The sequence below is a fragment of the Diabrotica virgifera genome, chromosome 7 (assembly GCF_917563875.1).
Source record: "Diabrotica virgifera virgifera chromosome 7, PGI_DIABVI_V3a".
In the NCBI taxonomy this organism is placed as follows: Eukaryota; Metazoa; Arthropoda; class Insecta; order Coleoptera; family Chrysomelidae; genus Diabrotica; species Diabrotica virgifera.
In genome coordinates, this window is record NC_065449.1 from 204,625,930 (window position 1) to 204,638,488 (window position 12,559).

The 12,559-nt window shown below is 34.2% G+C and overlaps 1 protein-coding gene across 1 annotated transcript; it reads right to left on the bottom strand.

The window, feature by feature from the left end:
- Positions 1 to 9,174: 9,174 nt before the first annotated feature.
- LOC126888702 (uncharacterized) lies at positions 9,175 to 10,515 on the bottom strand. The gene has a single exon (XM_050657079.1). The coding sequence runs from the start codon at positions 10,513 to 10,515 to the stop codon at positions 9,175 to 9,177; it is 1,341 nt and encodes a 446-aa protein (XP_050513036.1).
- Positions 10,516 to 12,559: the final 2,044 nt, after the last annotated feature.

Here is a 12,559-nt window from a genome sequence, read left to right on the forward strand (position 1 = left end):
GTTTGATTTTTAAAATTTTGTTGCTGTATTTTTTGAAGAAGATAGATTTTTTGTTTTTTCAGTATTTGTTAGTGTTTTTTTGTGAAGAAAACATAGTTTTGATCTCATACCAATAGTAATACTTAAATAAATGTGGAGTTAGTTGCTTAATTTATTGTTTTAGTTGCCGTATATAAATATGACTATTTTCAATATGCGGGATCCCGCAAATACCGAGATCCCGCGGGATTGAAAATTCGTAGTCCCGCAAATACCGAGATTGAACTCAGGCTGCGGGATTGGAAGCCCTAGTGCCGACATCCTGTCATTGCTGATTTTTCTTTCAGAATTCGATTTTTCATATTTTTTTTGCATTAATTTTTTTTTACATTTGATCGGATTTTTTGTCCGTTATATCCGAAGTCCGTTAAATAGAGGTCCGTTGTATCGAGGTTTTACTGTACTAATTACTGTTCTCAGTTTACTATTTCATAATACTGTTTTCATTTTATTGAAAGCGCTTCCTGGTCATCTCAATGCGTCGTTTTATTTCGAGGCTAGGGTCGCATTGTTCTTTTATCTCATATGTTTATATTGAAGTAAAAATTAAACAATCGTTTTAAACAGAGGTAGGTACATCAGAATTTGATGGAATAAAGGACTGGCACGTGTAGGACTGGCACGTGTTTTTTCCTGGGAAGTGGAGCGTAAGACGGAAATATTATGGATGGATACAAGTTATTGATATTTAATTCGTTACTTTATTAAATTCGCCAATCGGCAACTGTTATCCAAGAATTATCTCCTACAATGGATCCGTTCCTGTTGATACCTAACATACCAATCAATAAATTAATTTGTTTCAATGCGGCAGTTAAAATTTGTAATTACCAATTACGAATCTCGTAGGCATTTGATTTGATAGAAATTGGCGGATATTTTATGCCAATGAGACATAATTTGCGGGGTTCCAAGTTAATTTGTTTGCCTAATTATATTTGAATTCAAACGGTATTGAAGTAGTTAGTTTTAATCTTTTCAAATCATTTTAAATACAAATTGATAGAAGAATAATGCTAACAGTTCACAAATTGAAAAGTGTATAAGAGAATCAGAAATTTGTAATGAGTAAGAAACAAAACAATTATAATAAGAAAACAATAAAATAATGTTAGCCACCCTCTTTGACTTATATTTCTGAGAATTATGTAACTCGAATGATATTTAATTTTATAGGTATCTACCTATTATTTAGACTTTAATAGGCATATAATAGCCATGGAGAAACTTAGAGGAGGCCTATGTTCAGCAGTGGACGATAAAGGCTAGATGATGAGGCATATATTTTAAATAACTACCAAACAATCATTTTTCTAATTAAATAATATCTTTTAGCTAACGGTAGATAAAATGCTATGGGCTCCCAATAAATATTTAAATTAAGGGGATAGGTACAAAGTTTCGGCTCTAATGCTATTTAAATGGGATTCATTTTTTTTAATCCTGAGAAAACTAATAAGTATTTTTGAAAAATTTAAACGCAGAATGAAAGATTACGTTCTTACCGAGGGCCGAAATACCATGAAAACTTCTGTACTGTTTATTTTAATAAGTTACAGGAGTGAAAAACTAAGAGAAAATGTAGTGTGGTTTTGAATTTCAAATATCTCATTCAAAAGAGACTTTTTATTTATTCTAAGGGACTTTCGGCCCTCGATAATAATTTAGTATTTCATTCCGCGTTTCAATTTTTTTAAAATATTTATTAGTTTTTCTAGGATTCCAGAAAAAAATGGACACCATGTTCGTGGTGATATTTTCCAAATCGAACATTCGCTATCTTTGTCATACAACACACTGAGTCGAATAGAATATGGTTCAATTTTAAATATTTGACATGGCATCGGGAATATTTTGAGTTGTTGATTAAATAATATCTATTGATATACAGTGTATTTGATAAATAATTGATTTAAGACGTGGACTTTATAAAAAGTTATTTATTGTGTATTATTTATGGAAGATCCAAGCAGAGAATACATCAAGATATATTCTGTGATCCAAGTATTTTGTTGTTAAAGATGTTCAAAATTGTAAGCGTTCCATAAAACAATATATTATTAAAAAATCACTTTAACACTTTTCCTCTTTTCTCGATTGAGTATTAGTTTTTGTTGTACATATAAATTATTACAATCACTGAATACATAATTAGTGAAAAAATTGTCACATTTATTAACTGAATTAATAATTTACAATTATACAAATAACAGTTATCCAAGAATATTCAAAAGCCATCCCTTTAAGTTAACTATGACATTGTCAAGTAGAATGACATTCTAGTAATATTTGCATATCCATACCAGTGTGAATTTTACTACACGTAATTTGCCATGTAAAGACAGAAAAGGTAGGGATAGCCGTAAAATCTTTGCGAATTATGTACCCATGGCCTTAACGAGTTTTTGCTTTTATGTATTTGGGTGAACAATTTTCTTCTGAAATCCCTTCGCAGACAATTTTTTTTTTTTTTTTGTTTATATTGGCATGGACTTTATGTCATTCGGCCAGTCACAACATGAGTATTAGTGTCATGTGTAGTGTTTATGTTGAGTAAGTGTCTTGTTACTTTGCAAAGTCGACGTCATTGTCTTTGCAAAGAGACGCTAATTGTATCCGAACGTCTGCGGTCCCTCCGGTGAGTACCGATCCCACAAGGACAGAAACTATATTCATTCATTAATTTATAATAAATGAAAAATTCCTGACCCTGGTGAGATTCGAACCCATTCGCAGACAATTACATAGCAAAGAATGCTTCACAGTAAATAGTGTTGAATTCCTCATCTCCGACTTACGTAATTTACAATAATTCCATTTCATCCGATTGCGGGTGATAGTCTGTAGTTCTTTTCTTCTTTATGCCCAGTCTATCATAGATTCTCTGAACTAGATCGCTCTCAAAGTTCCGTCCTTGGTCACTTTGGATCTCCAGATCGGTTGATGTAGTCTTTGATTAATACATCTGCAATAGTGGCGGCCTTCTGGTCTCGAATTGCGCAGATCTCAACCCATTTCGTGAAGTAATCCTTTACGACCAACATATACTTGCATCCATTTTCACTTTCTGAGAATGGTCCGGCAATATCCAAAGCTATTCTTTCAAACGGACTTGCAACATTGTACTGTCTCATAGGAGCCATTCTTTTCCGGTAAGGTCCGTTAAAAAACACAATGTAAGAAAATGCTCAGAATATCGATTAATTAGCCTAATGAGCCACACTCTTAAGATTTTCCTAAGAATACTTCACAACAGAATTAGACGCAAATGCGAAGAAGATCTCGAAAGTACCCAATTTGGTTTTAGAAATGCTATGGGTACCAGGGAGGCACTTTTTGCGCTTAACATCCTATTACAAAAATGCCGTGATCAAAGAAAAGATGTATGTATTTGCATGTTTCGTGGACTTCGAAAAGGCATTCGATAAAGTACAGCATGTAAAATTAATGCAAATACTGAAAAATATCGGAATAGATGACAAAGATATTCGTGTCATTAAAAATTTGTACTGGAATCAAACTGCTACGGTCAAAATTGGAGATAACTACACCGATGAAATCTCCATACAACGAGGAGTCAAACAGGGTTGCATTTTGTCACCAACATTGTTTAATGTTTACTCGGACCAGTTATTTAAAAGGGCACTTGAGAGACAGCCATATGGAATAAAAATCAACGGAGAACTACTTAATGTGATAAGATATGCAGACGATACAGTAATTCTGTCAGATAATATTGAATGTCTCCAAATTCTGCTTGATCGTATTCACGAGGTAGGAGAGGAAATGGGCATTAAAATAAACTCAAACAAAACCAAATTTTTAGTGTTTAGTCGTGACCCACATCCCGATGCAAAGCTTCAATTAAACGGAGTCCAAGTTGAGAAAGTTCACAAAATGACATATTTGAGAACTGTGATGACGGAAACTAGATCCAGACATAGAAATAAAACGTAGAATAAAACTACTTTTATGAAAATGAAGTCATTTCTTTGCAATAATCATCTCAGTTTAGAACTAATACAAAGAATGGTCAAGTGCTATGTTTGGTCCGTACTTTTGTATAGTGCAGAAGTGTGGACGCTAAAAGTATCGATCATGAACAGAATTGAAGCATTGGAAATGTGGATTCATAGACGGATGCTGAAGATACCCTGGACAGCAAGAAAAACTAATGAAGAAGTACTAAGGAAGGTCAACAAAGATAGAGAACTGCTAAAGACTGTTAAACATCGAAAAATGTCTTATCTGGGACATATAATGAGGGGAAGTCGATATATAATATTCCAACTGATCCTTGAAGGCAAAATAGAGGGCCGTAGAGGTGTAGGAAGAAAACAAGTTTCTTGGTTAAAAAACATTCGTGAATGGACTCAGATATCAAATGCAGGACAATTATTCCATATTGCAGAAGATCGAGAAGCCTTCGCAATGGTGATCGCCAACGTCGGATAATTCTGATGTGGCACGTGAAGAAGAAGAAAAGAAGAAGGTCCGTTAGGGTACAGCCAGGCTTGCGAGCGATTTTTCTTGAGAGTTAAATCGTGGATGACTGAACTGCAAAAAAAGATTTCAATCCCAATGAATATTATTACAGTGGCCATACCTAAAAAATCGCTTAGCAAAAAATCGCTGAGCGGATAAGCAGCGTGTCGCTCTGTTTCCAATTCGGTTTGATTTCTAAGCGACTTTAGTTCTTCCCTGGTTTTAGGGTATGGCTAGGCTTGCGAGCGACTTACCGCGCGATATAAATCGTTCACGACAATGTATCGGGCGACAAGCGAGAAGCTGTCCACTAAAAGCGATTCAAATATCAGTTTTCGTCATGCCTCTCAGACGAACGCATCGAATTGCCCTTCTTTTAGAAGATGATTCATTCATAGAGTGTTTGTTAAATGGCATCAGGAAGTATGGTGTACATCTAGTATAGTATAGTTGATCCAAAAGATGGCATAACCCAGACATTTAAAGTGAAAGTTATCCTTCAACACCAAATTGATCTATATGGTCCACACAATGTCCAGAAAAAAGTCACACCATTTTGAGCGTCGGGTTTGGGGGGGGGGAGAGGGGGGAGAAATCGGTAAATTCGTAGTTTTTCGCCAATATTTTTAAAACTATGCGGTTTAGCATGAACAACCTTCTATACAAAATTGTTCTACATTAAATTTGAAATAAAAAAGGTCCTATGCATAATCTTTCTAAAATGAATGGTTTCAAAGTTACGGAGGTAGTATAGTATAACTGGTCCAAAAAAGGCCTAACCAAAACATCAAAAGTAAAAGTTTTTCTCCAATACCAAAATGTTCTATATGGTCCACATATTGTTCAGTAAATAGTTACACCATTTTGAGCGTCCGGTTTGGGAGGGAGATGGGAGAGAAGCCGGTAAATTAGTAGTTTTTTTATGTTTTTCGTCAATATTTCTAAAATTATGCTTTAGCGTAAACAATGTTAGATACAAAAATGTTCTACATGAAATTTAAAACAAAATATGTTCTATACATAATTGTTATAAAATCAACGGTTCCAGAGTTACAGAGGGTAAATTCGAAGTTTTCGATACTTTTTATATTTTTTGGGCAATATTTATGATATAACTATTCCAAAAACCCAGACATCCAAAGTGAAAGTTATCCTTTAGCACTAAATTGTTCTATATGGTCCACATAATGTTCAGAAAAAAGTCACACCATTTTGAGCGTCGGGTTTGGGGGGGAGAGGGGAGAGAAATCGGTAAATATAAAAAGTATCAAAAACCTCCACTTTTCACCCTCCGTAACTCTGGAACCGTTGATTTTATAATAAATATGTATAGAACCTTTTTTGTTTTAAATATTGACGAAAAACCTAAAAAAACTACTAATTTACAGACTTCTCCCCCATCTCTCCCCCAAACCGGACGCTCTAAATGATGTAACTTTTTACTGAACAATATGTGGACCATATAGAACAATTTGGTGTTGAAGGAAAACTTTACTTTGGATGTCTGGGTTAGGTCTTTTTTTGGACCAATTATACTATACTACCTCCGTAACTTTGGAACCGTTCATTTTAGAAGGGTTATGCATAGGGCCTTTTTTATTTCAAATTTAATGTAGAATAATTTTGTGTAGAGGGTTGTTCATGCTAAACCGCTTAGTTTTAGAAATATTGACGAAAAACGTAAAAAACTACGAATTTGCAGATTTCTCCCCCCTCTCCACCCCAAATCCGACGCTCAAAATGGTGTGACTTTTTTCTGAACATTATGTGGACCATATAGAACAATTTGGTGTTGGAGGATAACTTTCACTTTGGATGTCTGGGTTTGGGTCTAACTATACCATACTAATCCCGTTAATAGATATAGGAAAGCATACGGGGAATTTCATCACTTACATAAACAGTTACGAAAATACCCGTAGAAATTTTTCCAGTATCTCAGAAATCAGAATGAGCATATTGAATGAACATATTTGACGGACTCATATAAATAAAATTAAAATGGGTCTACTTTGCACTTCGGAAATTAAATATCTTTGGAACAAGACATCGTGCTGTTCAGTTTGGAAATAAAATGGAACCAAAGTCGCTAAGAAATCAAACCGAATTGGAAACAGAGCGACACGCTTAGCCGCTGAGCGATTTTTCGCTAAGCGATTTTTTAGGTATGGCCACTGTAATAATATTAATTGGGTTTGAAATATTTTTTTGTTCAGTCGTCCACGATTTATCTCAAGAAAAATCGCTCGCAAGCCTGGCCGTACCTACCCTTAGTAGGCGTCCATACCTCGTTGACTCGCAGTCGTTCTTAGCACTGCTGCGTCCTTTGATTCTTCCTGTGAAACTTCCCATTTTGCTGCAGTGGGAACACTATGCTTTAATAGCGCATTCCGCTGTGACTCTGAAGTTTCTATATTTATTAAAGCTTTAACACTATTTTTTTCTTTTGACACCCACTGTATGTTCATTAAAATTCCTTTAAAAATTCAGTCGTCCTTTTCCATCCTTGAACGAGTTTTTGCTTTTATTTGGGCGAAATCCCTTTCCCAGACAGCAAAAAGCCTTCGCAATGGTGATCGCCAACGTCGGATAATTCTGATATGGCACGTGAAAAAGAAGAAGAAGAAGGTCCGTTAGGGTACGGCCAGGCTTACGGGCGATTTTTCTTGAGAGGTAAATCGTGGACGACTGAACTACAAAAAAATATTTCAAACCCAATGAATATTATTACAGTGGCCATACCTAAAAAATCGCTTAGCGAAAAATCGCTCAGCGGATAAGCAGCGTGTCGCTCTGTTTCCCAATTCGGTTTGATTTCTAAACGACTTTGGTTCTTCCCTGGTCTAAGGGTACGGCCAGGCCTGCGAGCGATTTATAGCGCGAGATAAATCGTTTACGACAATGTATCGGGCGACAAGCGAGAAGCTGTCCACCGAAAAGCGATTCAAATATCAGTTTTCGGCATGCCTCTCAGACGAATGCATCGAATTGCCGTTCTTTTAGAAGATGATCCATACATAGAGTGTTTGTTAAAAGGCAACAGGAAGTATGGTGTACATCCCATCAATAGATATAGGAAAGCATACGCGGAATTTCATCACTTATATAAACAGTTACGAAAATACCCGTAGAAATTTTTCCAGTATCTCAGAAATCAGAATGAGCATATTGAATGAACATATTTGGCGTACTAATTAGGCCAGGGTAATAAGACAAAAATATACCCTGTTCGTGACACTTCAGCAGCCAGGGTACTGAAGCGTCTTTTCGACAGGTAATACCTATAGGAACAAATTATAACTATTTCCTGCGTAGGATCTGGCGGCTATTTTTATTTATAAACAAATAACTGTCAAAAAAATGGCATTTCCCCCTTTTTTTTCAAATCAACGGAAAACAGTGAAACTTAAAAAGTTAATAAAAAATGCATTTATTAGTAATAAATAATTATGCAAAAGTATCGTCAATTTTTCTTTATAAACTTTTTGAATAACTGTTTCTAAAAAAATTAACTTTTTTACCCTGTTTTAAATGCACAACTACCAAGTAATGTTATCTATATCGTAATTGGTAAAAAATTGTAATAAATATGTATAATTTCTTATATAACAAAATAATGAGGAAAGATTTACGATACTTTTGCATAATTATTTATTACTAATAAATGCGTTTTTTATTCACTTTTTTAAACCAAGTTTAAAATATAGCTCATGCTCTTTCATTTGACACCTGTGGAATGGACTTACGTTATTGCAAAAAAAATGCTCTTTAGGATAAACAATTTGAATAAAATTTAAACAACTGAATGAATCGCTTTGAAATTTTTATCACATATTAAGCACCAAAGAACCCTTATTTGACAAAAATTTCAAAGCTGTACACTAATTTTTACAACAGTTATTGCGAAAATAATTTTTTTGCAATTCCGACCTTTTTTCGCAATTATATTAACAATAAATGAGTATATCAAACTTTGTAATACGTAATTTTAAAGCTTTTTCCACAATCTCGAAGATATTTGTACTAAAAAAACTATAAGTTTCCCTATTTTCCATTGATTTGAAAAAAAAGTGAAAAATGCCATTTTTTGACACTTAATTGTTTATAAATAAAAATGGCCGCCAGATCCTACGCAAGAAATAGTAACAATTTGCTCTTATAGGTATTACCTGTCGAAAAAACGCTTCAGTACCCTGGCTGTTCAAGTGTCATGGAAGCAGTGGTGTCGCGAGAGCTTTTTTTTGGGGGGGGGGGGGGAGAATGAAAAATATTCCCAACTCTCATACTTTATTTTATTTACATAGGTACACCTTTTTCCAAAATTCAGAATAATTAGTTATTATAATAATAAACATATTTTATGTAAGTAATAACTTTACTATAATCAAAACATAAAATAAATACACAGCGTTTTTATAACATTGCCTTATTTCATACGTATTATATTTACATAAGTAGTTGTTTAGATTAACAGGATTAGGACAAAGAAAGAGACTACAAATTTTAAATAAAGTCGAAACGTCGGCAGTTTAAAAAAAAATAAAAAAGAAAAACTCTGGAGATTTTTTGTCCTAATCCTGTTACCTGAAAGACTATTTACAAAAAAGGACGATATTACGTATTCTTCCATTTTATTTAAGCCCTAAAATGTTATTTTAAAATTATTCGCCTTTTCTTTAGAGTTGCCCACTTATCAATTGTGTAACCTAAATCTAATTTTAACGCCATGTCAGATTCACACTTTAATAGCATTAAATTATCAAGCCGTTCATCAGACATTGTTGTTCTTAACACATTTTTAATAATTTTTAATTGACTAAAGCTCCTTTCGTTGGTTGAAACACCATAGGGTACAGTCAATACAAACATACAAAAGCAAAATGCTTGATTTAAATTATCTTTTAACTTGGTTACATTAGATAATAGTTCAGGAAAAGAACTTACTTTAGAGTTCATATCAAATAAAACTTCTAATTCACCTTGTAAAGAATGGACATCAGGCTTTTTAGAACCTGGAGGAAACATGGCAACAATGTCACCTAAAATCTTTAAGGTAATATTTCTTTTATCAAGTGGAAATGTTAAAACTGAATACAGTGGCTCAATTGATTTTTTGATATGCTCAAAATTATCATTTAAACCACTTGATAAGGTATCCAAAATTTCCTGGAAATCTCGCCTATAAAAAGTTTTTAAATCCATATCGACTTCAGTGTCACGATTTTCATCAATTTTTTTTGGCATAATCCTTCGTCTATGATATTTCGAAAAATCAGAATAAGGATCAATATTTAATTTTTCGGCATATTTTATGGCACTTTCAATTAGACGATTTAAACTGTTATGGTCATAATCGGTATTTCTTAAATTAAGGGCAGTAGTTTTTATCAAATTAATGCAGTCTATTATATTTAAATTAGGTGTTTCTATCGTTTCAGTTAAAATTTTAATTTTTGGTAAAATATTTTTTAGAAAAAAGAAGCTAGCTATGAAGTCAAAATTTAAAATCTTTTTGTAAAGTCCCAATGCTTTAGTTCTTGTAGAACCATCAAATTCTCTATTTTTGGAAATGTCTGATAGAACTTCAATAATTTGATCTACTGTTTGGTTAAGAGCTCTGACTGAGTCTGCCTTTGCAGTCCATCTGGTTCTTGAAAGGGTTTTAAGTTGAACTGATTTATCTATTTCTTGTATTTTTTCTTGCAGGTGTTTAAATCTTTTTGTGCTTGATGTAAAAAATACGTAAAGTTCTTCAAGAGTGTCAAAAAAGTTTCTAATCAATGCACTTACGTTACAAGCATGTTCAAGCACTGTATTAGTCCTGTGATCTTGACAGGGAATGTAAGGTACATTGTGCTCGACGATATCTGTAATTTTTTTTTGTACGCCATTAAAACGACCGGACATGTTACTAGCAAAATCATATGATTGAAAAGCAAGTTTAGAACTATCTATTTCCAACTCACTTAGGCATTTAAGGCGGCGCGGCATTGCCACATAGAAAACGAATTCAAAGAAATGAAAGAAATTCAACCCAAACTTTATTTTTTAACTTTATTTTTTTAAATTTTATTTCTTTTCCAGTCGGAGTCGGGATTTATAATTTTCTTAATAAATTTTCCAACTGAATCTTTATTGGGGGGGGGGGAGAATCCCCCCCTCACCCCCCGTATGGCGACACCACGGCATGGAAAAAACCCTATTACCCTGGACTAAATATAAATAAAATTAAAATGGATCTGCTTTGCACTTCGGAAATTAAATATCTTGGGAACAAGACATCGTGCTGTTCAGTTTGGAAATAAAATGGAACTAAAGTCGCTAAGAAATCAAACCGAATTGGAAACAAAGCGACACGCTTAGCTGCTGAGCTATTTTTCGTTAAGCGATTTTTTAGGTATTAGTATGGTATAGTTAGACCCAAACCCAGACATCCAAAGTGAAAGTTATCCTCCAACACCAAATTGTTCTATATGGTCCACATAATGTTCAGAAAAAAGTCACACCGTTTTGAGCGTCGGGTTTGGGAGGGGAGAGGGGGGAGAAATCTGCAAATTCGTAGTTTTTTAAGTTTTTCGTCAATATTTCTAAAACTAAGCGGTTTAGCACGAACAACCCTCTACACAAAATTGTTCTACATTAAATTTGAAATAAAAAAGGCCCTATGCATAACCTTCTAAAATGAACGGTTCCAAAGTTACGGAGGTAGTATAGTATAATTGGTCCAAAAAAGGCCTAACCCAGACATCCAAAGTAAAAGTTTTCCTTCAACACCAAATTGTTCTATATGGTCCACATATTGTTCAGTAAAAAGTTACACCATTTTGAGCGACCGGTTTGGGGGGGAGATGGGGGAGAAGTCGGTAAATTAGTAGTTTTTTTAGGTTTTTCGTCAATATTTCTAAAACTATGCTTTAGCGTAAGGAATGTTCTATAGAAAAATGTTCTACATAAAATTTAAAACAAAAAATGTTCTATACATAATTGTTACAAAATCAACGGTTCCAGAGTTACGGAGGGTGAAAACTGGAGGTTTTCGATACTTTTTATATTTACCGATTTCTCCCCCTCTTCCCCCCCCCCCAAACCCGACGCTCAAAATGGTGTGACTTTTTTCTGAACATTATGTGGACTATATAGAACAATTTGGTGTTGGAGGATAACTTTCACTTTGGATGTCTGGGTTTTTGGTATAGTTATATCATAAATATTGACCAAAAAATCGAAAACCTCGACTTTTCACCCTCCATAACTCTCGAACCGTTGATTTTATTACAATTATGTATCAAACATTTTTTGTTTTAAATTTCACGTAGAATATTTTTGTATACAACATTTTTTACGCTAAAGCATAGTTTTAGAAATATTGACGAAAAACGTAAAAAAACTACCAATTTACCGGCGTCTCTCCCATCTCCCTCTCAAACCGGACGCTCAAAATGGTGTAACTTTTTACTGAACAATATGTAGACCATATAGAACATTTTGGTGCTGGAGGAAAACTTTTACTTTGGATGTTTGTGTTCGGCCTTTTTTGGACCAGTTATACTATACTACCTCCGTAACTTTGGAACCATTCATTTTAGAAAGATTATGCATAGGGCCTTTTTTATTTCAAATTTAATGTAGAACAATTTTGTATAGAGGGTTGTTCATGCTAAACCGCATAGTTTTAGAAATATTGGCGAAAAACTTAAAAAACTACGAATTTACCAATTTCTCCCCCCTCTCCCCCCCAAACCCGACGCTCAAAATGGTGTGACTTTTTTCTGGACATTGTAAGGACCATATAGAACAAATTGGTGTTGAAGGATAACTTTCACTTTGGATGTCTGGGTTATGCCATCTTTTGGATCAACTATACTATACTATATGGCCACTGTAATAATATTAATTGGGTTTGAAATATTTTTTTGTTCAGTCGTCAACGATTTATCTCAAGAAAAATCGCTCGCAAGCCTGGCCGTACCTACCCTTAGTAGGCGTCCATACCTCGTTGACTCGCAGTTGTTCTTAACACTGCTGCGCCATTTGA